At 34.0% G+C, this 21,777-nt stretch overlaps 1 protein-coding gene across 1 annotated transcript in view; it reads right to left on the reverse strand.

Moving 5' to 3' along the window:
- The window catches only part of CRIM1 (cysteine rich transmembrane BMP regulator 1), a 159,449-nt gene that overhangs the window by 53,401 nt on the left and 84,271 nt on the right, over positions 1–21,777 (reverse strand). Inside the window, exons 4-5 of the mRNA XM_065729300.1 lie at positions 19,342–19,462; positions 2,964–3,085 (exon numbers count right to left, since the gene is read on the reverse strand). Coding sequence (XP_065585372.1) covers positions 2,964–3,085; positions 19,342–19,462 — 243 coding nt within the window. The remainder of the gene's footprint in view (positions 1–2,963; positions 3,086–19,341; positions 19,463–21,777) is intronic.

The following is a 21,777-nucleotide window of genomic DNA, read 5'->3' on the forward strand; positions in this document are numbered from 1 at the left end:
GCTCAATTTTCCTACCAAATTATAACATGCTATCTAATATTGTCTAGAAGGAAAGATTTGAATACTTGTTCATTAACTGTAATGGTAAATTAATATAATCTTTTAATATAATTAGAAGTACAAAGTTATGTCCCCAGTCACTATATTGGCTTTACATAAGATCTGTTCTCTGCTTACATTCATGATGATTAAAATCTCAAACAAATATGTGGAGCATCTCTCGGAAGCAGATTCTGTGCTTATTACCAATGAGAAAGTTCAAAACACTCTCTAAATGCTGAACAGTCAAAGACTGTAGTAATGTAACTTAATAATAAAATCTACTTTCATTAAATTGAAACATTAGAACTGTTTCCAAGCACAAACAAATATTGTTTTGATGAGATATTTATGATATTTGGATAATTATGTGACAGACTATAAGAAGGACATTACATAGGATGAGGAACATGAAGGCACACCAGTATACCAGGGCTGCTCTGAAAGTAATACCTCCTATGTTATGATGTTGGCCCACAACACCTGAGGCAGATACTGATGGGATGATAGCAGAGGTCGAACTTTCCCAACAATATTCCATTACATTATAATGCCATGTAATAGATGGCAGCAGAGGGGCAGTCTGACAGAATGGTGTCTGACATGGAAGTGTGTATGAAGTAAAGGGGTGCTGTTGAGTAGAAAAAATTACACCCATTGACACACATTGACTCTTGCTGAATATTTATGGAGACGGAACAGTGGCCGTGAACACAGTGAATACCCAGTGCTACTTTGAGATACCACACACTCATTACAAAGAGAACCATACAAAACTTTCAAATTTGTTGTAGAACTTCTGAAACTTAACATTAAGTTAATATTGTTTAATATTAAGTATCAGAAAAGGTTTTGTCAAAAAAGACTGACCCGTCCCCCAAATTCTGACAAACAGCAATGGCAATATGATGCAAACAGTCTCTGTGTCATTTGTATTTTGTAGCTGTTACACACTAACCTCACCTCAAGTCAGTGCTGCTCTGGGACAACCAGCTCTTCTCTACCCTTTCCAGACAGCCTACCCTCTCTCCATCATCCTATCCCATCCACAGGTATGAAGTACAGAAGGCTGGCATACTTTAACACTGCACATCACCAAACAACACAATGTAGTTACCCCACAGAACATACACTAACTGGATTTTTTCTTTTAATTTGCAGTCTATGTATCAGAGGTTCAGTACTGATGATCCTGACAGATTTATATTCTATCCACTCCCTTAATTTTATCATTAAATGGATATTATAATGGCAGGAAAACCGTATGAACGTCACTGTGTGCATGTCCTTTTTACTACACCCTTGCCTGTTTTCAGAGGTTTTCAAACCCAAGAATTAATTGAACTAGTTGGTAATCAGTCCACTTACCACCTATAAATCAATTAACTTGCATTTGATAAAAACATGTGCTTTAAAATGGCTATTAATCACAGTTGGGAAGTAGGAAAATAAGAAATTCTGCATCTTCCTGACAGTTTGTGCCAACAGTTAGCCAACCTCAACACTGAGAACAGTATGTGCTAGCACTGACTGATTTGGCTCTCATTATGTCTATGGCATTTTTTTAATGAAGAAATTGATCTAAGCCTATCATTGTAATCAAATTTCTCCATCTGTCATTGATATCTAAGACAACTATTCTGTACTTGCTAATATTTCAAGATCCTTCTGAAAACCAGAACCATATATTAGCATTCAACTTCCATACTCTAAAACAACATTCTACCTCCTTTTCCTTTCAAATTAATAAAAGTAAGGGTAGGGATTTTATTTTACATATATACATGAAATTTTACATATACCTTTTTTATAATGCACTTTACATATACTTTTAAAATAAATTATATATATATAAAATCTTTTTTTTTTGCGGCACTAGACATTTATCCATTAAGTTATTGTCAGCATCCATCTTCTCTGTCTGAGAGTTGTGCCTTGCATTTTTTGTCCCTGACACATGATGAACTTGACCATTCTAAAACTCACTTGCAAAATCCCAGGCCATAAAGCAGTGCAGATTATTTTTAAATCGTTATGTGAGTATTTAGAACATTACTATGTGTAAACATCACAAACATTCTTCTAGAGGGCTGTGTATATAGATATGTACCTTTATGTGAATATGCAGTAAATAATGCAGAAATACATGTGGTACATACACAATGGAACAATGTTAATTAATGCTTAATAAATATTAATAAGTAAATACTGAACCAACATGTCATTTGTTTATGCTCAGAAATTATCTGAGCATGCAGCCTTTCAAGAATCCTTTCCTCCTTTCAGAAGCCAAATACCTGTCTAACTCACCATACACACCACTGAGCAACCTGGAGATTTGCATAACAAATCAAAAATAACATATTTGCATAACAAATGTAAGGTTTTTAAATATTTTTTCTAAATATTTCCATCTGGAAGCAAAAAAAAAAAAAAAGGAAATACTGAATTGCAATTTCCAGGGATTTTACATTTGCACTAAAAATTACTTGTGTTTATTTGATTTTTTTTTTTTAAGTGAACCCAAAGCTCTTGTTTACAACAGTGCAAGAAGCAGACTCAATGCTTAGCAAAAACGAACAAAAACAACACTTTCGAAAGGACTCTAGTGTTTGTAACTGGCAAAAGAGCACCTGGAAAACACAAAGTGAAGGATCTTTTCACTAAAATTCTAATTCCTTCAGTTAACAGAGAAAATCATGCTTTAGAAGTTAAGGAAATATGACAGCTTACAGAAGACATTTTCCCTCTGAATACCTTCAATTAAACTTCCAGTTACTTCTTACTGATTGAACTAAAAATAAAATAAAATAATAATTTCTCTTAAATCTTGGCTGTGCAGTAAGAATAACCAAATACCCAGCATCTCCCACAGACACATGAAATACTCCCCCCCTGCAGGTACAAGAGAAAACTTCACATACCATTGACACATTCAAAGACATCACAGCACTTGCCAGGTGTTCCATCTCCACGCGAGACTATTTGAGGAACGGAGCCTGCCTCGCACATGGGGAAACCACATAAACCAGAGAGACACTCGCATCTGAAACCAAAGAAAAGTAAAGAAAACCCCATAAATGAACGAATCCACACATAAGGGGAAAGAATAAGGAAAGGGAAAATGAAAAGCTCTAGCATGTTTCTGTATTAGTATATGCACATTTTAGAATCATCTTTTATTAATACAATGACCAAGGCCATTTGTTATCGTAAAGTGCATTTGGGGAGGGAGAGAGTAGGGAGGGTGGAGTGTTGTTGTTTGTTTTTTGTTCCTTTGTTTTGTTTTTTTAATGTTATAACTATCTGAACTCTGCTAGTCAAGCAGTCAAAGAAACAAACAAAAAAAAGGTTGTACAGTACAACATCAAAACTTCAGTTGAATATATTTTCAGATTGTTTGAAAGTAGCTAAATTCTTTAATTCGAAAAAGTAGGCTTCTCCTTTTAATCTGTGAAAGAACAAAATTGATGAAATGCTAATAAGCAGTAAGTCTTCTATTTAGAAGAAATTGTGCCTTCTCATTAAGAAGCTGTATGACAGCCAACTTTATATAGAGAATAATAAAAGAGAGGAAGATATCACAGAGAATCATTAAATCTAAGCCAAATGAAAACAATTGCAGGTAGGTTTTTTTTGTTTTGTTTTGTTTTTCTTGATAGTGATTCCTTCCTTTAGCTGCAGAAGAATAAATACTTAAATATTGTGGCTAGTTGATTGTATCATTTTAAAAACATTTTCTGCATACAAATGATACTTACTTAGTTAAGAAAATATCTTAAATGACTGGAAGACATAAGATGTGTTAAACAGTAGTTGCATTTGTTTCCAGATTCTCTATTTTATGTTTACACTTAAGATGTTCATTGGGATTGTTTAACAGCGTCCTTGCTCCAATCATTGAGCATACTAATCGGATAAGTAGCAATGACTCAATAAAAGTAGGAGACAAAATAAACAAAGAGAAATATGCAAATATCATAGTCAAGCAATGTCATGGTGTAGAACTTAAATTTTTCTAATTGCAGATGAAAAAAATTTTAATTAAAGATGCAGATTAATTTAGCATTCTATAAATACATATGAACTTCAAAAGGAAAAGAAAAATCAACAGAAAATCCTTTAATTACAAATTAAAGAAATGAAAATAATAACACTATGCATTATTATTTCAAAAAATATTTAAGTATCCTGAGACAATTCCAAAATTAAAACTCTCTTCAGAAACAAGCATTACTGGTACATAAAAAGGCTTGCTTATTTTTTATTCTTAAAAAGCAAGATGTTTGGCTCTCCTCTACCATGCAAATCTCCTTAACAAGCAGAGTTAAATGAATAAGGAAGATCTACCTCTCAATAGAGAAGGTTTTAATAGTTCTTCCTTTAACCTCATTCTTCATTCTAATGTATCAATGAAAGGAAATTTCCAGGAAGAAATAAAAGCTAAGTCAAGTAATCTCTCAGGGCTTTTACTGTAATAACTGAAAAGAACTTTTAAAATATTCTACTTTAACAACGTGTCACTATAAGGGGATAAAAGACTCCTTGAAACATTAGTATTATTACATCACATTTAATGACTAATTTCACAAATTCATCCATAAATAATTATCTGGTCATTAAGTATGTCCAAATAAAGATAAATAGAATCATAGAATCACCAAGGCTGGAAAAGACCTCCGTAATCATTCAATCCAACCGTTCACCTACCACTAGTATTTTCCTATTAAACCATATCCCATAGTACATTTAAATGTGTTTTGAACTCCTGCAGGGACAGCAACTCAACCATCTCTTTGGGCAGTCCATTCAAGTACGTGATCACTCTTTCAGAGAAATTCTTCCTAACATCCAACCTGAATCTTCCACAGCACAATTGAGGCCATTCCCTCCCGCCCTTCTACTTATATATAGTGTAATACTACATGCAAATACTTCCTAAGGTATACTGACAGCTTTAAAATGTATTTCAGGAATATTGATAGCACTGTACTTATCTTAATAGTAAAGAATAATAAACTTAAACAGCAAAAAAACAGGGTACAGAAATTTAAGTTTTATTTATCATATCTTTGATTTCAACAGGTTTTTTTTTCCTCAGCTTACTTGTAAATACAAAAAAAAAAAAGGGAGAGATGGAAGGAAATTAATTATTTATTAATTATTTTATCTACTGTTTGCCTTTTGCCTTCAGAAATGTAGAAGGAATAAAAATGCAATACATTTTCTACTATATGGAACTGAAAAACCTGAAGGATTTGTGACTACAGTTTACCTATAAGATTATTCAGTCCCTTCCTTCTTCAGCTTGACAATGAGGGAATAAAGTTGGGGTGGTACAAAGCAGAAATGAAGGAAAAGATGTGGGATGTACAAATGGCAAAGGTCCCTTCAATGAAAATTAAAAGAAAATACTTATTCCTCCTTTTTGTCATCCTACAAATAAAAGTAGATATTATATCTAAGAATACTAGTAGAATAAGGCCATTTATAACACTCTGTGGCCAAAAGAAAGGAAAAAGCCAAGAACACACAAAGACATTTAAGTAATTTGACAAATCTCTACTAATATCTCAATTTTCCCCACTTCAATAAAAAGAATACACTTATTGAGACAAAGAAAAATCAATATTAAATGAAAAATCCCCAAAATAAGTGCCTACATATTCCCAGAGAAAGAAAATAAAAATCAAAAACTAAGTACAGACAAAATGAAAGGGATTTTAAAGGCCTAGATAAAAATAAAACACTACACTTCAACCATTCTATATTCAACATAAAAATGATTTCTGTGAAAATATAGAAATCAAACTTAATAAAAATTCAAATATCAGTTTGAAGAAAAAAATCACAGAATCATAGAATGGCCTGGGTTGAAAAGGACCTCAAAGATCATCTAGTTTCAACCAGCCTGGTGTGGGCAGGGTCGCCAAAGACTAAACCAGGCTGCCCAGAGCCACATCCAGCCTTGCCTTGAATGCTTCCAGGGATGGAGAATCCATAATCTCTCTGAGCAACCTGCTCCAGAGCATGGCAGACATAATGGACATATAATTGTGAATCTTGATTTTAAGTCCTGTGATGTGAGCTTCTGTCCTTCGTCTCACTTGTTATCATGAATGACTTGATTTCTGGGAGAATATTAAATGGGTAGGTTAATAGCTCACAGCACCTTTTGTTCTCCCACGTTCTTGGTCAACTGGTTTTAACAATAAACGGTCCAAAAAACAAACAAACAAAAACCAAATTCACAAACCAATAAGTTACAATAGACAAGGTTCAGAAACATGAGCTGAAATGATATTTGGATGATTGCTGGCAGTCAACGTTCCTTTCTGAAGAAATGAATCCCTCCCACTGAGAATAATGAAAGCTTAGTACACTCATTCAAAAACAGCAAAAAGGTCACAATAGCCTAATCAAAGAAGACACCACCCTACAAAGTTATTAAAAATTGACTTCCCATTTGGATAGAAAAATCCATTCATGAGAGAATGTCAAAGCAGCAAATAGTCTCAGATGGACTTTTAAATACTTTGCATTCTTTTCCTAGTAGTGCTAGGAAAATCTTTGACCATATTCCAGGCTATTAGCATGGAAAACATTGTTTTGGAGACAGAAGTCTTTCAAGAAGAAACCCAAGGAATTCTGGTAGCTGAGCACAGTTGAAGCACTGCCAGAACAATAACATCTGGAAAGTCTGAATAAGTGATCCAGTTCTTAATAAGAGAGCAAAATCAGCTTTATATTACTGTATAGTTTTTTTTTTCCTGAAAAGTCTTTTCTAAAAGACAGATGGAAGAGAAGTTTTATTCCAGTTCTGTGCTTCATCACATGCAGCTATCCATGTGCAGAGTGTATTTTAGCCTAGTTATTGAGCATTAGGTTTGGAGGAAATTTAGTAGGCTAGACTGTGAAAGTCTGTTGATAGTGGCCACGATCCCTCCCTAAGTAATTTTTATGAAATTCAGGATGCTGATCTGTAAGGCACAACGTTACCGCTGAGCTGCTCTTTCTTTTGTCATAAAATGCATAAGGAATACATACACAGCATGAGTTTCTATAACAAAAGCTTCAGAAAGAGTTGACAACTTTACATGTTGCTTTGTCTCTCAACACAGACTAGAATAATAGAAGCACAGAATATCTCGAGTTGGAATGGATCTCAAGAATCATCACGTTCGAATGCTCCTGCCACAGGCAGGATTGCCAACTGCTAGATCAAGTAGTAGATCAGATTGCTCAGGACCCCATACAACCTGGCCTTGAACGCTTCCAGGGATGGGGTATCCACAGCTTCTGGGCAACCTATTTCAGCACCTCACCACCTTTGAAGTGAAAAACTTCCTACTGACATCTAATCTAAATCTTCTCCAGTTTGAAATAATTATCCCTCATCCTCTCACAATTCAGCTGTACAAAAAGTTGATTTCCCTCCTGTTTATTGTCTCCCTTTAAATTCTGGAATGCCGTAATGAGGTCTTCCCTACTGCCTTCTCTTCTCCAGACTGAACAAGCCTGTTTCTGAAGGAGAGGCGCTCCAGATTATCACTACACCATTGTAACACCAAATAGCACAGGAACATTGAAATACTGCAAGACTAAAGAGAGATCACTATTTGAGATACCAAGAAGCTGACATTTTGTATCTTATTCTCAAATACCTTATTGGAGCAAAGGCTCTAAGCAAACACATTATCTCAGGATAACAGCACATACCCTAACAGGAGTCAAGTCAACAGGGAGGAATATGTCCTTTTATCAAGGACAGTCCTATAAGAGAATACAGTCTCCTAATAAGAGCCTAGAAAGAGAATAAAAGAGCATCAAACAATCATCTAAGAGATACCACAGAGTGGCAGCATGTCCAGGAAGGAACCAGAAACCAGAACCTAGCTCAGAAGACAAATGTTGATGAAAAAAATAAAAAAAAAGAGAATCAACTCGACTGACAAAGAAGAAATTTCTCCAGTTCTCTAGGCTAAAAAATAATAACAAATCCTAGAAATTTCAAAAACAAAGCAAAAGCAATTTCAGTAAATAAAGGACTATATATAAAAGACTACTCTCAAAATTCAACTGCGTTCATTAATGTTCTGCAGATAGAAAAAGGAACAGCTTCAGTAATACAATCTATTTCTTTCATTTGCATTTCTTTCAGTTTTTGAAGTTCTTTCCAGCAGAAATAATTCTGTCACTTGCTACATTTCTGTTTGGTTATTTGCTTTTTTATGCTTTTTTCTTCATTTCTAACATTTTTTGTTCATTTTTTGTCAGCAGAATTTCAGAAATGAAAAAGAATAACAAGGTATTTGTAGATGACAATTTTTATTTAAAATCTAATTATCTTGGTTCATTTACTTCTGTTACTAAACAGATGAAAAGAGAGAAAGGCTTAGTAGCCTCAGAAAAGCTTTTTGATGGTAGGATCAAAGTGTTCTCCAGGCATAAGGCATAATTGCTATGAAAATAAGAACAAGCACTCCAGAAAAAAAGATTTAATACCAGTGAATGGGGAGGTTGGAATGGGGGTAAGGTGGGGAGAAGGATATTTATTTTAAGGATCAAAACAAAATCAAGTCTGAAACACCGGTACTGAAGAAAAGCATTCCTGAGACATACATCACATTCTTGTGGAGATCTTATCACAGATCTCTTCTTTCTTCTTCCTTGCAGGACTCTAGTGCGATTTACATTACCATTATTAGCACTTATGTTAGCTAAATGTAGTAGAGAAAATTACCACCGATCTGTGAATAATATGAACAACTGAAAGACACTGTAAAGGAGGCAACATTCAAACAGAACTCTCAGCATTATCAAAGCTTGATTAATTGGTGGCAAGGGAAAGAGATTAAACACAACACCCTCCCTACCATTAGGCATAGGGTATAAAAGATGATGTGCAGCGGAAGAAAATATTAACATAGCCATCTAATGAAATCAGCAAAGGATTTTATCCATATTACTTACACTTGAAGCCATGACATGAGTTAAGTAGAAAAAATGCCAAGTTACAACTTAAGGAATCAGCTAAATGCTACCTTTAGAAAAAGTTAACTCCACATAAGAAGTGACACTACGGTTAAAAACACAGCCATTTGGACACGTCCGTCCAGCGGGTTCATCAAGAATAATTTTTATCTTCAGACACACAATGGAGAATTTTAGCCCACAAGCTCAGAGTCATAGATTTATACAATTTGCATTTCAGTTTTAAAGATATGACTAAACTAAACAGTAATGAAAAGATTTCCTTTTTTTAGATAGCTTTTGATTTTATTATTTATTCTTTTTATTTTTATTTTTATTTATTTCTAGGTAGTATTTTATTTTAAGATCACTAATAAACCTGCATATTAACTATGGAAGGAACATATGACACTTATTACTGGATTATTCTCAAATCCTCTAAATTTCTGCATCACTTAGATATGAACTAAACGTCTCATAGAGAAGTTCCTCCTATTCTAAGTTTCCAAGGGATTTGCTTACATAAAAAGCAAAGCTAGCGTGCTACCAAATAGGAATTTCTTTCCAGAATTCTGGATATACACATAGATAAAAACATATTACAAATATCCAATAGTGAATTTTTTTCTTGAGTCTAATTGTCTTCATATAGACAGGAAATACTGAAACATTCAAAAGTTGATTACACAGCTTTAAATTAAAAGATGCTGCAAAAAGGAACTGTGTTCATGCATATTTTCTGTATAGTTACTGCTAGGAAGTAGTGAACAGATGCAAGGGAAGTGAAAGCTGTAAAATCATCATTCACATCAAATAGATTACCATCTTTCCAAGCTTTACTCAAACCCAAAGATAATGACTCTATTTCATCCTTTGGTTAATATTAACTGGTCTGTTTTCCAGACAGATGAGAAGGGAAAAGAGAACAGTTGCATAAAACCAGCAGACTGTACACTGATATAGGTAGAGACTCTTCAGAGTTCACCTGAACTTAATAAAACGCAACATAAATCAGTCTAACCTTGCATCTTTCTTATATTTTGCCTTAGCAGTTGACATTTTTCCCTGTTGCTGATGTCTTCATTTTTTTGCCATTTTTTTAATCAGCTAATCTTTCCTTAGGTTTATCTTCCTTATCTTACAGAATATTATGAAAATAACTTTTCAAAACCAATCATACTGAGTCATACAAGTGACAATTAAGTGTACAAGTATTAATTTCCCTCTAATTTTGATGAGGAAGAATAGTACACAGTCCGCATACAGATGGAGCACAATCCCTAATGACTGCAAGTCAGAAATCAATATTACAAATAATAGTTTTGTAACTAATTCACTGTGCTAGCTTCAGTATTCCTGTAACTCCCGTCTTTCATGATAACAGACAAAAAAAAAAATGACATGCAGAACTCTTTTGCTTTGTGCATGCTTTTCAGTGGACAGAGATGACCAGTATAATTGTACGTAATTACCGTGAAAGCAAATTTTGAATGCAAAGAAAAAATAATGTTTCTCGACTGGTAAAGAGTACCTTCTCTCTGCTAGAGATAATTACGGGCTAATTCCCAACTGCTCATGAAATTTTAATAGCACGTGTGCTTATTCTTCCGTATAATATATTTCCCTGGAACTAAGTGACCAGGATCTTAAAATGAACAACCCAGAACAATGACACAAAAGATAGGTAATTTTTAAGAGAACTAAAAGGCTATTTTTAAACTCACCTTGGGCTTGTCTTTCCCAGTATTTTATTATTTACTTACTTCTAAGTTACAGGTCAAGACTTAAAAACATTGTGTTAATTTTCCATTTAATAATGATATAAATTATGAGAATCTGGAACTGGATCAATTGCGGAAAAACATCCTTATTAATTCCAAGCACACACTGCTTTACCAAAATAGAAGTGCTTTGTTAAGGTACAGTTGCTCTTTATAGAACCTACTAGAAAACATACTCCAACCCCTCCTATTCACACATATTTTTCCTCATTTAAGAGAGTTAAAAAACAAAAACTCAGTGTAATGCATTCCTAAGCATGTTGTTGTCCTACTGTGATTTCCCCTCTTTGCTCTATAGAGCTTAGCAGAATAACAGTGAAAAATCATTCTAATATTTAAGTAATAAAAGAATTAATATCATTTAAAAGTCAGTTCTTTTCCCAGCTGACATACAATTGAACACCTGTAACAGGTCAGAGCAAAGATTCATCTAGCAAAAAAAGTCCTTCCTCAAACTGTCTGAGCTCACTGTTTTTTTGTACAAAGTAAAGATAAAAAGTTTCGGAAAAAGAGTGGCAAGAGTCATTATAACATTTTTTCCAGGGTATCATTAAGTGATTTTTCAACAACACAGCATGAAATCTACCTCTGTGTTCTTTCTGAAAAGACCCATGAGGAGCTGGAAATGTACCTGTGGAGCACATCCCAACACACGCTGGGATGCCAGCTACAATGTCTACAGAGACAGCCTATGCTCTCAAACATCAGGATCTTGACAAGTGAGTTTATTATTTACATTCCTTTCCCATATTCTAGCAGACAGTGGTTTATGGGTCCCCTGTCCCTTGAGACACTCAAGGCCAGGCTGGACTAGGCTCTGTGTCTTAGCTTCTGAATTTCTTCCATTATGAACTAAATTTAAAAATTAAGCCAGAAAATCACTCCAGAAACCTAGTGATTCTGAAACCAAACTCCATTCAATTAATCACATATTTTCCATGCAACAGGAATAATGTACTAAAAAAGCCCCCAAAACAAACAGTAACCCTTTTTAGAAATAAGTTTCTTGAAAATCCAGCCCAGAAATTTCAAAGAATAGTAGACAAACTATTTTAAAAGCATTCAAAATATTACTCAATTTATCTGCTTACAAGATTACTGTTTATAACAGCAATCTGTGACTGCTGAAGTCCAACACAAAGTTTCCTACTATTTACTAGAGAAAACAGAACTGCAAATGCTTTCAATATAACCTAAGTAACAGTGATGTTATATACTCCGTCAATTGTTGGCAAACTGCTGGCAAGCTTTCCTGTCTATATACCTCTAACAGCAAACATCCAAATGATATCTCTATTACTTTATTATGAATATGGATCTCCCTGGGCATACAGTTGTGAGTTGGAGGACATCTGTCAAAACCACTGATCTTTGTGTTACAAACACAAATCTGTCTGTTCATGACAGCAACTATTCTGAATTAAATCACATACTGAATTTCCAGATGAATTAATTAGCTGAGTAAGTAGATGCAATGAAGAGAAATAGTGTGGAAAGTGTTTAGGAGAGGCGGTAGTATTCACTTTGAGTAAGGTGCACTACTAAGGTACACTAATCCTTAGACTGACCATTTAGAAGTAAGATATGTAGCAGAAAAAAATCTGCCTGCCAGCTTGTTTACTGGAAGTTGACAGAGATGAAAAACTAGCTTGCTGCGTCAAGAAAACAAAACCAAACCAAATTCTATAGACAGTGTAATCTCATTCCGCTTCAAGGCACTAAGCAACAGTGTAGCATCTAAAAGCAAATGAAAGCAACTCCTAGCTTTATTTATCTGGGTTAAAATTTCTTCCTAAGTAATAGTGAAGAAGTAAATATACTACTAACACAGCAAATGGTCAGATAAAGCAGTCAATATACTTATTCATAAAAATTTCCACAGAAAAAAAAGAAGACGCTTGTAAAACTATTATCAGCACTTTTATCTCCTATGACAATGCTGCTTTTTTTTCCCCCTTAAGATGAACATCCTCCTTCCTTTCAGTATTTTATTCTTGAAAAACTTTGCAATTCAGTGCTTCCTTGGAGTTGGTGGAAAGGAGTGTGAATATGCATTTACAGTGTGTCCAATACAGGTGCAAAATGCTGATTTTATGAGAGAGAAGCAATAAACCCTGTATTTACAATGTATTACAATTATTACAATGTATTTATCATCTTTTTCTCATTTGTGGACTTCGTGGAAATATGGCTACTTTCCAAAACAACCCACATTGTGAGGTTGGATGCCAGGGCTACAATAACCATCACACTGAGAACATCTAGGAATTGCTGAAGCAGCTATAGTAAGGGAAGAAGGAGTTTGCTATAACTTTGCATCCAGCAATTCACTACATCTTCTGAGAGGCCAAAATGGACATGAAAAAATTTGGTCACCTATAAAGATCACGTGTTCTATTTTTATTCTTTTTCTTCATGGATTTGCAGTACAGCACACACAGTATTCTGAACTGAATAACACCTCCTCATTTAACAGACCTGAATGAAGAAAAACACATTTCCTAGGAAAGGTATTTGCTGTTGAAAGACTAAAATACTTTAAAATGCCTAAACACCTGTTTCCGTACATTATGAAAATCATGGTGTTCTGTTTAGGCTTTTCAACAACCCTGTTAAAACCCAAATGCAAACCTGAGCTTGATGTAAGATGGTTTAAATTGGCATCAATGGAAGGCCTTCTAATCACAAAAATAAACTAGCTCTTCAGAGAGGAATAGTGTCGCCAAATTAAAACTGTGTTACAACCCAATGGTACTGGATGATCAGATGTATTTCAGATGGAAAACTGGTCTGACAGATTTTAAGTACAGCAGGAACAACCTGAGCAAGAGGGGCACGACAGATACAAAACTGAAGTTCCAACATTAATGAAGGAACCAAAAACATGTCAAAGCTTCTGCAGAACCTTAACATGGAATTTTTAGATCTCAGATCCAACTAGAAAGGTTTCTCAGAAGTCAAATCCTGAATAGAAACATCAGGAAGATATAGATACGTAAATTTCTTCTTTGTCTTTCCAATCCCAGCTGAACTTCCCTTTAACAAAAACTGGGATCCATAACCATTTCTTGATGGGTGGGGGAGAAGGATCCAAAAATTCTAAAGGAGATAGAATGCAGACCTCTGTATCAGCAAAAACTGCTTAAGAGAAATGACTGGTTCTGTGGGAATAGTGAGGTAAAATGTTACATCTCTTGAAAAGTCATGAATGTTTTCTAAAAAGGTTTTCAATCCTGCACTGAACACCAATCAAAAGGTATATCATAACGTTAAGATCTTCCAAAGGTAGGAAGGCCTAACAAAAGAAAATATACAAACATGAAAGAATTGTGTTATGATCAGGAGCAAGGTTGAAAAGATCTGTCCAAACTAACACCTCATGCTGAATGGGATAGATGCAGAGATGACTGGGGACTCTACAGTTGCTATCAGAAGAAAAACACTGTCCAACCAACCACATGTGGTGCACTCGAATATAAGCCAAATACAAGGAATAGCTCAAAAGAAAACTTACAACTACATCACTCCTAGTTATGTTTCAGGTACTGCCACAAAATAAGTAAAGAACTGTGGTGGTTTACTTCTGGCTGCCTCTAAGATTCCTTAGACACTGGTAACAACAAGAAACATGGAATACATACCATCAGCTGGTAGGTCTAATGCAGTGACAGGCTGCAGACACCATAGATGATAAAAGGGCTCGGTGTCACAAAAGGGAATAAAGTACCTTAAAAGCAATTGCTTATTGGGGAAAGTAATCTAGAAAGATAACAAAATCATAAATTTAAATCTAAATGATCTCTGAACTAGCCTGCTTTTTGTAGAAACGGCTGCCATAAATCCCATTTCATTTAACTAAAATGAAAGGACAGCTTGATACCTACAAGCTTTCTAAAAAAAGAAAAACAGAAGCGCTAATGATAGATTGTGGTATCTATGCTGTGCCCAAGATAGTCAAATCCTATTAGAAACCAAAGGCCAGGTATAATAAATCAGTCAGTTTCTTCCCCGAGAATCAAAGCCAAATAGTCCTGTGATGGTATACAAAATTCAGAAACTATGATATAAATTGCTGCTATTCCTTAATGTTGTCATCAAAATTGCTATAAACATGGCATATCATTTTATTTTAAAATATGCTAATATAAGGCAGATACAAAAGACTGATTTCTTACATTAATAAATCAAAGTTACATGCAACTTTGTAATTTTATTCTCTTTTCTACTTTGCCATGCCTTTAAAAGTGATTTTACTTTAGGTTCGATAATCTGGTTATTTACTGTTTTAAGTTGCATTCAACTTCTATCCAAATATAGCTTAACATTAAACTTGAGTAAATAAATGATTAGCTGCTACACAGAGGTATCATTAATTTTCCTAAACTGTATAAATCATAGGTACTTGAGAATCTGAATAAACGGTAGTTTACATCTCTTTATCAAGATAAGTTTGAAATACATCATCTGATATCTGCAGTAAAAATCGCATTCAGTTTTAAAGCAACATGTTTTAATATTGAAACTTACAAGATCAAAGTATTTAAGAAAAAATTTCAAGTGAGATCCAAATAATCCAATAAAAGAATACTGAAAATTTGCTTTGAGACGTGTCATTTACCATTTAGTATTTAATGTTCACAGCATTAGATTCAACATAAAATACAGATATTCCTTCTAGGCTATTTAGTCTAATTACAGTCTCTAATGCTTTTTGTCAATGTGTAGTTTAGTAACTCAGGGCATTTTACCGCTGCTTACTGAGAAAATGTAAAAACAAACAAACCACAAAAAAAAAACAAAACACAACCTAAAACATATAGTTAAATGCTTGAAAACTTTCTATTTTAGACTGAATTCATTTGTCGTAAAAGTAATTTAGAAATCCGTGACTAGCATATATATAATAAAATTGAAAAAAAATTTTTTTCTTTACACAATAATATCATTGACAGACACTATGAAAGAAAAATGCAATTTGTTAAATTTCAGAGGCGAGGATCAATTTCATTGATCTCTTTCCAAAAATTCATTAATAAATACTATAAGATATCATCCTAAATTTTATTTAATAAAGTATATTCATGTTTTCAAGGCATATATTTTAGAATCTTAATAAGAAATATTTCAGATTGCATATTCTTGTAAGGGATTCTGCTGCTGTTTTTTTGTTGTTTTTGCTGTTTTTTTTTAAGGGGCCAGGTGGGTTAAGTGTCTTTTCCAATTAAAGCTTAATGGAGGAGGAAAATTAAACACATGTGAACTGTCTCCCAAAAGGGCTATGTCACTACAACGTAAAACCAACATTTTAGCATATTGCCCAGAGAACTACCACTTTTTCTTGTCAAATATACTTCTTCATTTTTTATGATACTACGAACAATCTCTGGAATTGCCATTCAAAGCAGCCACAGATTGAGACATTGCAACTGCATATAAAGTAAAACCAACAGGGCAAAGGCTATTCAAACAGGAAAAAAAAAATCTATGACTAATTCATTGAAGAAACTCTTTCAGAGTTTTACTTCTAAACAATAAGTCTATAGTTCTACCCCTCCACGCCACTCTATCCAATTGAAAGTTTTGCATTTGCACTGCCATGCAACCATCTGTAACTAAGTGATGGTGAATTGGACTGAATTAAGAAAATCTTGATTCACCCATCCCTCAAGCTGAAGCCTCTCAGATTCCAATTTTGCAAGGAAGTAATGGTATCTGTCAAAAGACATTCTTCACTTTTATCTGAAATATGAACTAATTAATCTTTATGACTTGTATTCCTATTTCATTAATTTAATAGCTTGCTCTTCTTAAAAGTTTGTCTGTAATATCTTACTTGCTTCTGTTGTGCTTCATTTACATTTATTCTTTCCCTTGTTCTCTCACCAAAAGCTTGAAATGGCATTTTTAAAGCTAAAACTCAGAAACAAGACACACTGATTGAAATTTTGTTGGACAAACATACCAATTATTTCTGAATTTTTTCTAATCTAGAAAATATTTGGGTTTCTGGTGTGAACTTTTAAAATAAGTAGGTCAAGCAATCTTCTTACCAGGATTTAGTGAACATGCTCTTGAATGCTTCTCTCCTCTCAGGAAAGTAAGCCATGCAATCAGCAAGATATTCAAGCCAACATGTGCATGTTGCAAGAGTTCATCTAAGGAGATAAAGGACTGTGACACGGATGCATTGTGACTGATTCATGTCCAAATTCTGAAGGAGGAAGGGTGCAGGAAATGTTTACCTTTGAGGTATTTGGGAAAGGGGATACAACAATATCACATATTCAAAATGAGTTAAGGACAGGCATACATCTATCTGCTCCTGCTGTATGTGAAGTTGTCAGCTGTTAAGAAAGTAAATGGCATGCAGCCATTTGTTCCTTACCATGACAATCATTGCTCTTCACTTCTGCTGTTTTAAGCCTGTATTTTAGTAGCAGTAAATGAGAAGGAATTTTAATTTCTTGAATTAGTCAATTATTGTAATAAAAATTGGTTATGAAGACTATAACCTACTGATTTATGAATCACACTCTGCTTTAGTTATTCTCAAATGTACAGAAAAACATATAGCTCTACTTTTGATTTTAATGATTACAAAGAATAATGACATAGATTTAGGCAGTTTTAAACTTCACCACAGTGAATGTGTTGTTAATATTTCAACACGTACATTAAGGAATTCAAAAATTAAAGAAAAATGTCCTCTTTTCCACATATAGAATCACTCATCTGTAATGCTCCACTTTATTTTACTTTTTCTATAGTTTTGAAATGAAAGCATCATGGGAGCTTTCATTTCAATGGGAGCTCGTACCTGAGCTTCAAATACAAAGTTTCAGTGTTTCCTCATATCCTACTAGTTTCCAGTCTTCATATGGTTTGATTTTCATGCTCAGAGTAGCTAAGCATGGTTTTTCCTTCTGCCCATTCACTTTTCATACCTATGCTTCTCTCCTAACCTTTACTAATATTTATTTTTGGTTATTCCCATGTGCCCTGCATTCCTTTATTCCCCATACTTCAAGTAATATCCTTACATCCAATACATGTATGACCACTGTGCTTCTTAAGGATGGTGCCATAGTGATTCAAGTGGTTTCTGTGCAATTCAGAATTATCTAATAATTCCACACAACCTGAGCCTACTTGGGATCTTCGTATGCAAAAGATGGGAATACTCTTTTGGTCACTTACTTACCATGTACAAATGGAAGTACATTTCAGACATCAGTTACATTTTACGCATAGGAAAACAACTGGCTATATTTTTAAATATTATCAAAGAAAAAGATTATTTAAAAGAAAGAATTGTTTAGTTGTTTTATATAACATCAGTTTTCATGTGTGCCGTAGAAACAGGAAATATTTTTAAATGATCATTTTTCTGAAGCAAATAAAGTATAATTTTTTCAGTATTCTGTGTTCACTAAGAGAAGGAATGCTTAAGTTATTATATAATAAGGTGGAAGTGGATTATTTTTCATTCCCACACCAAAGAAAAAGTAGAAAGTAAGCCACAACTTTTACCAGTATAGCACATTGCAAAAATACAAAACTCAATTTTATTTTTGGCCTATCTGGAGTTTTTAATCCAGAAAACTGAAACAAATTTGAAAGTAAAAATTTATCATTGTCTTCATTTTTCAGGTAAACAACAATTAATGAGAAGTTACATGTACCCAAAGGATACTCAGTGGTAAAGATCTCTCATTCATCATACAGCCTTTGCTATTTTCTTCTTTCTGTACTCATAAGTTTATCACTACTTCACAGACTCACAAGTGGCTGGGTATGTGGCAGTCCAACATGGTGCGAAAGACCTTCGTACAAAAAAAATCCTACCAGCTTCATGTCCACAAGAAGCAATTTTCATACTGTGTAAAATATTTTCAGTAAAGGCACACTTTGCTTGAATAGATACTTATAGGGCACAATACTGTATCAGGTTTGGGGAAGTCTGCTGCAAAAACCTTGTTGAAGTTGAAGTAGCGGTGCAGAACTTTGGAGAAAAAAAAGTAACTCAAAATTGTCTTATTTTTCTGAATAGTAGTAAATTACACTTACTTAACAGACTGAAGTAAAATTTAATGAATATCTAAAACTTCTCATTCCCTACAGTTTAAGACAGTCATAATTTCAGCATAGTACAGCAGGAGTCTCCACGGAAAAAAAAAACACCTTATTTTCTTTAAGAAGTAAGACTTTATTTCTCGGATCTGCTCTCTGAAACATTTATTTCTATAACACCAAAGACATTTCTCAAAATGATTTATTTTGTAAAACAAAACGAATACTTTGGAAACCCACGCAATCAAATAAATTAATAAAATTCAGTGCATTTTCACTGAGAATCTTCTGCTGAAAAAAAGGTGGATTTAGTACTTCTATCAGCCTGATAAACTTTTAACCTACCTCATATATCTTCTGTCCCGTGTTACCTTCAATTGCCTGAGAGGTATGCATTGTCATCTCGTGTTTATGTTACTTGAATTACAAAGTTAAAAAATAAATGAAAAAAAGAATATTCAACCATCCAGACACAAACCTTGTAGGCAGGGTACAGCAGCCATCAGCCGTCAGCCTGACTTGGGTTTCATAGCTATCCAGAGGGCAAACCACTTGCTGAACAGGAGGGCATTCCACTGTGCTGCAATCCACACTGAACACTAAGGAGTAAGAGGAAAAGAAAGTTCCTTTTACTCATGATTAAAAGTTTTTGGTAAATTAATTCACCTTAAGCAACCAGTTAGATATCAGTCTTCAAATATAAATCAGAAAATGCATCTACTGACTGCATGGTTGGAGGGAACATGGGAAAAAAGATTCCCATTCTCTTTAATATTCACTTATTAAAATTACGGACTTCGTTATCAATTAATATCACTTAATAAGAAAGTTGTAAAAGTTGTACAGGCAATCTCAAGTAATCATTGAATTAGATAATAACATTAATTACTAGAAAAATGTTAGATTACTGAGAATGTATTTTCTCCCACAGATTTAGAATCAATTAAGAATAATACCATTTCATTGTTTTTTTTCTGGTTAAAATCTGTTTAAAGAGTAAAATTCCTAGATTATAGAAAATAAATAAATAAACAAATATAAAAGATACATTGGATTTGTGTCTGCACACGTACACTCCATTTTTTTTTAAAGCTTATACTTCGGTTTACTTATTTATATACAATGAAACAGAAATGCAGATTACCAGATATATCTGCACTAATAAGATGAAGAATTCCTTAGAATAAAACAGAAAATACCCTGCTAGGTCAAAGTACTGATCTATGTAACCAGTTATCTACAATGGTTACAAAGAGAGATACTAGTTAGGGACACCATTCAGGACATTCTTTCCTCTTCCACCAGCCTCCAAAATTGTTGGGATGTTGAGAAGTACATACCTTCTCAAACCCCTGTGCACATTCATGTACCTGCTGTCCATCAACTTGTCTAATATATATATATTTTTTAAATAGTTGCTCCATAATCTCCTGTGGTACCAATATCCCACCATTCACTATTATTGCACACTGACCTCTTGCTAGTACCAGAATTCTCTCAAATTCTTGTTAGGGTTGGTAGGATTTGGCGAACAACTGATCTACAGTGAGCTTATCCACCACCCTCAGAATTTTATAATCCACACTCATATGCCATCTCAACATTGTCTCCAGGCAATGAGAGAATCATGGTTAAGGATGGAATGGACATCTGAAGTACAGCTGGTGTAAACACCCTGCTCTAACATGGTCACCTAGACCAGACTGCTCAGAATCATTCCTATGCATTGATGAGATCTCTCCTGAGTTCTCCCTCTTCTGCAGGCTAAACATCCCCAGTTCTGTCAGTCTTTCCCCAGATAACAGAGGTGAAATGAGGTAAGAGATTAGAAGCAGCCAAAAAACAAACAAAAAAAAAAAAAAAAAAACCAACCCCCCAAAAAAGTTCATGCTAATTTCAGTTTAAATTGGTTTCTCAAACTTTAAAAAGTATTTAGCTTAACTTTCCAGCATGCTGAAAATATTGTAACAGAACAATCTATAATCAGTCTTTATTACTTTAAAAGATCTCCCTCGATAAGCTGCATTATCATTCTAAAAAAGGAGACAGCAAACTTCACCAATGAAATACTAGTTTTGTTTTCAGCTCTTACTTTGACTTCAGTAATTATCTGAAGTGTACATTTCATGAACAGGTTTAGTTTGAGAAAGCTAATAGAATTATAAATCCTGTCTAAATAAAAATTATCTGTCTCTCCTAGAAACATTACACTTTAGACATCTAGTTTGACTAATACATCACTTTAAGAACTTGAACATGCTGAAATATCCTATTACTGAAGTTGCACTCTATCAGTGTTTATGAATCCTCAACTTGTGCATTGAATTTGTAACTGTTAGTTACTCTTTTTCTATAAGAATGTACCATGGACGCAAACCATGCCTCATCTCTAGCACTGTGCAACCACCTCTGTAAACCATAAAACCTAGGTTCTCCAATCATGAAACCATAAATAATAGGAGAAAATAACTTTCTAGTAAAATATATTAACCCAACTATATTAAGTTCCACCTTTTCATACTGCATTAGCTTTTTTTTTTTTTTTCAGTTTGGTTTTCCTAGAAGTTCTATTGCCAGAGTACAAAGTCAATTTTTACAACAACTAAGAAGCATCACATGTCACCCTTTACCTACAGATAAAGATGTATTTCAATTCTTCCCTCATTAATAACATAACACAACCATACTACTTTTGGTACATTAATTACATTTTCAAAAGAAGAAGGAGGAACAAAAACCATAAAAGCCCCTCATATCTCCTTCATCCTACACTTCTTCTGAAAAAAATCAAGATCCTGAAAGAGGCACATTATGTTCATAATTCTTCTCTCTATGACAGTCCATCATCCTTTTAACACTTCTCCACACCTTAGAACATGCTAAACACAACAGGAAAGATAATGTTCCTAGACTT

Source organism: Cyrtonyx montezumae, unplaced genomic scaffold (assembly GCF_038088225.1).
Source record: "Cyrtonyx montezumae isolate F1298 unplaced genomic scaffold, pur_monq_1.0 scaffold_0, whole genome shotgun sequence".
Taxonomy (NCBI): domain Eukaryota; kingdom Metazoa; phylum Chordata; class Aves; order Galliformes; family Odontophoridae; genus Cyrtonyx; species Cyrtonyx montezumae.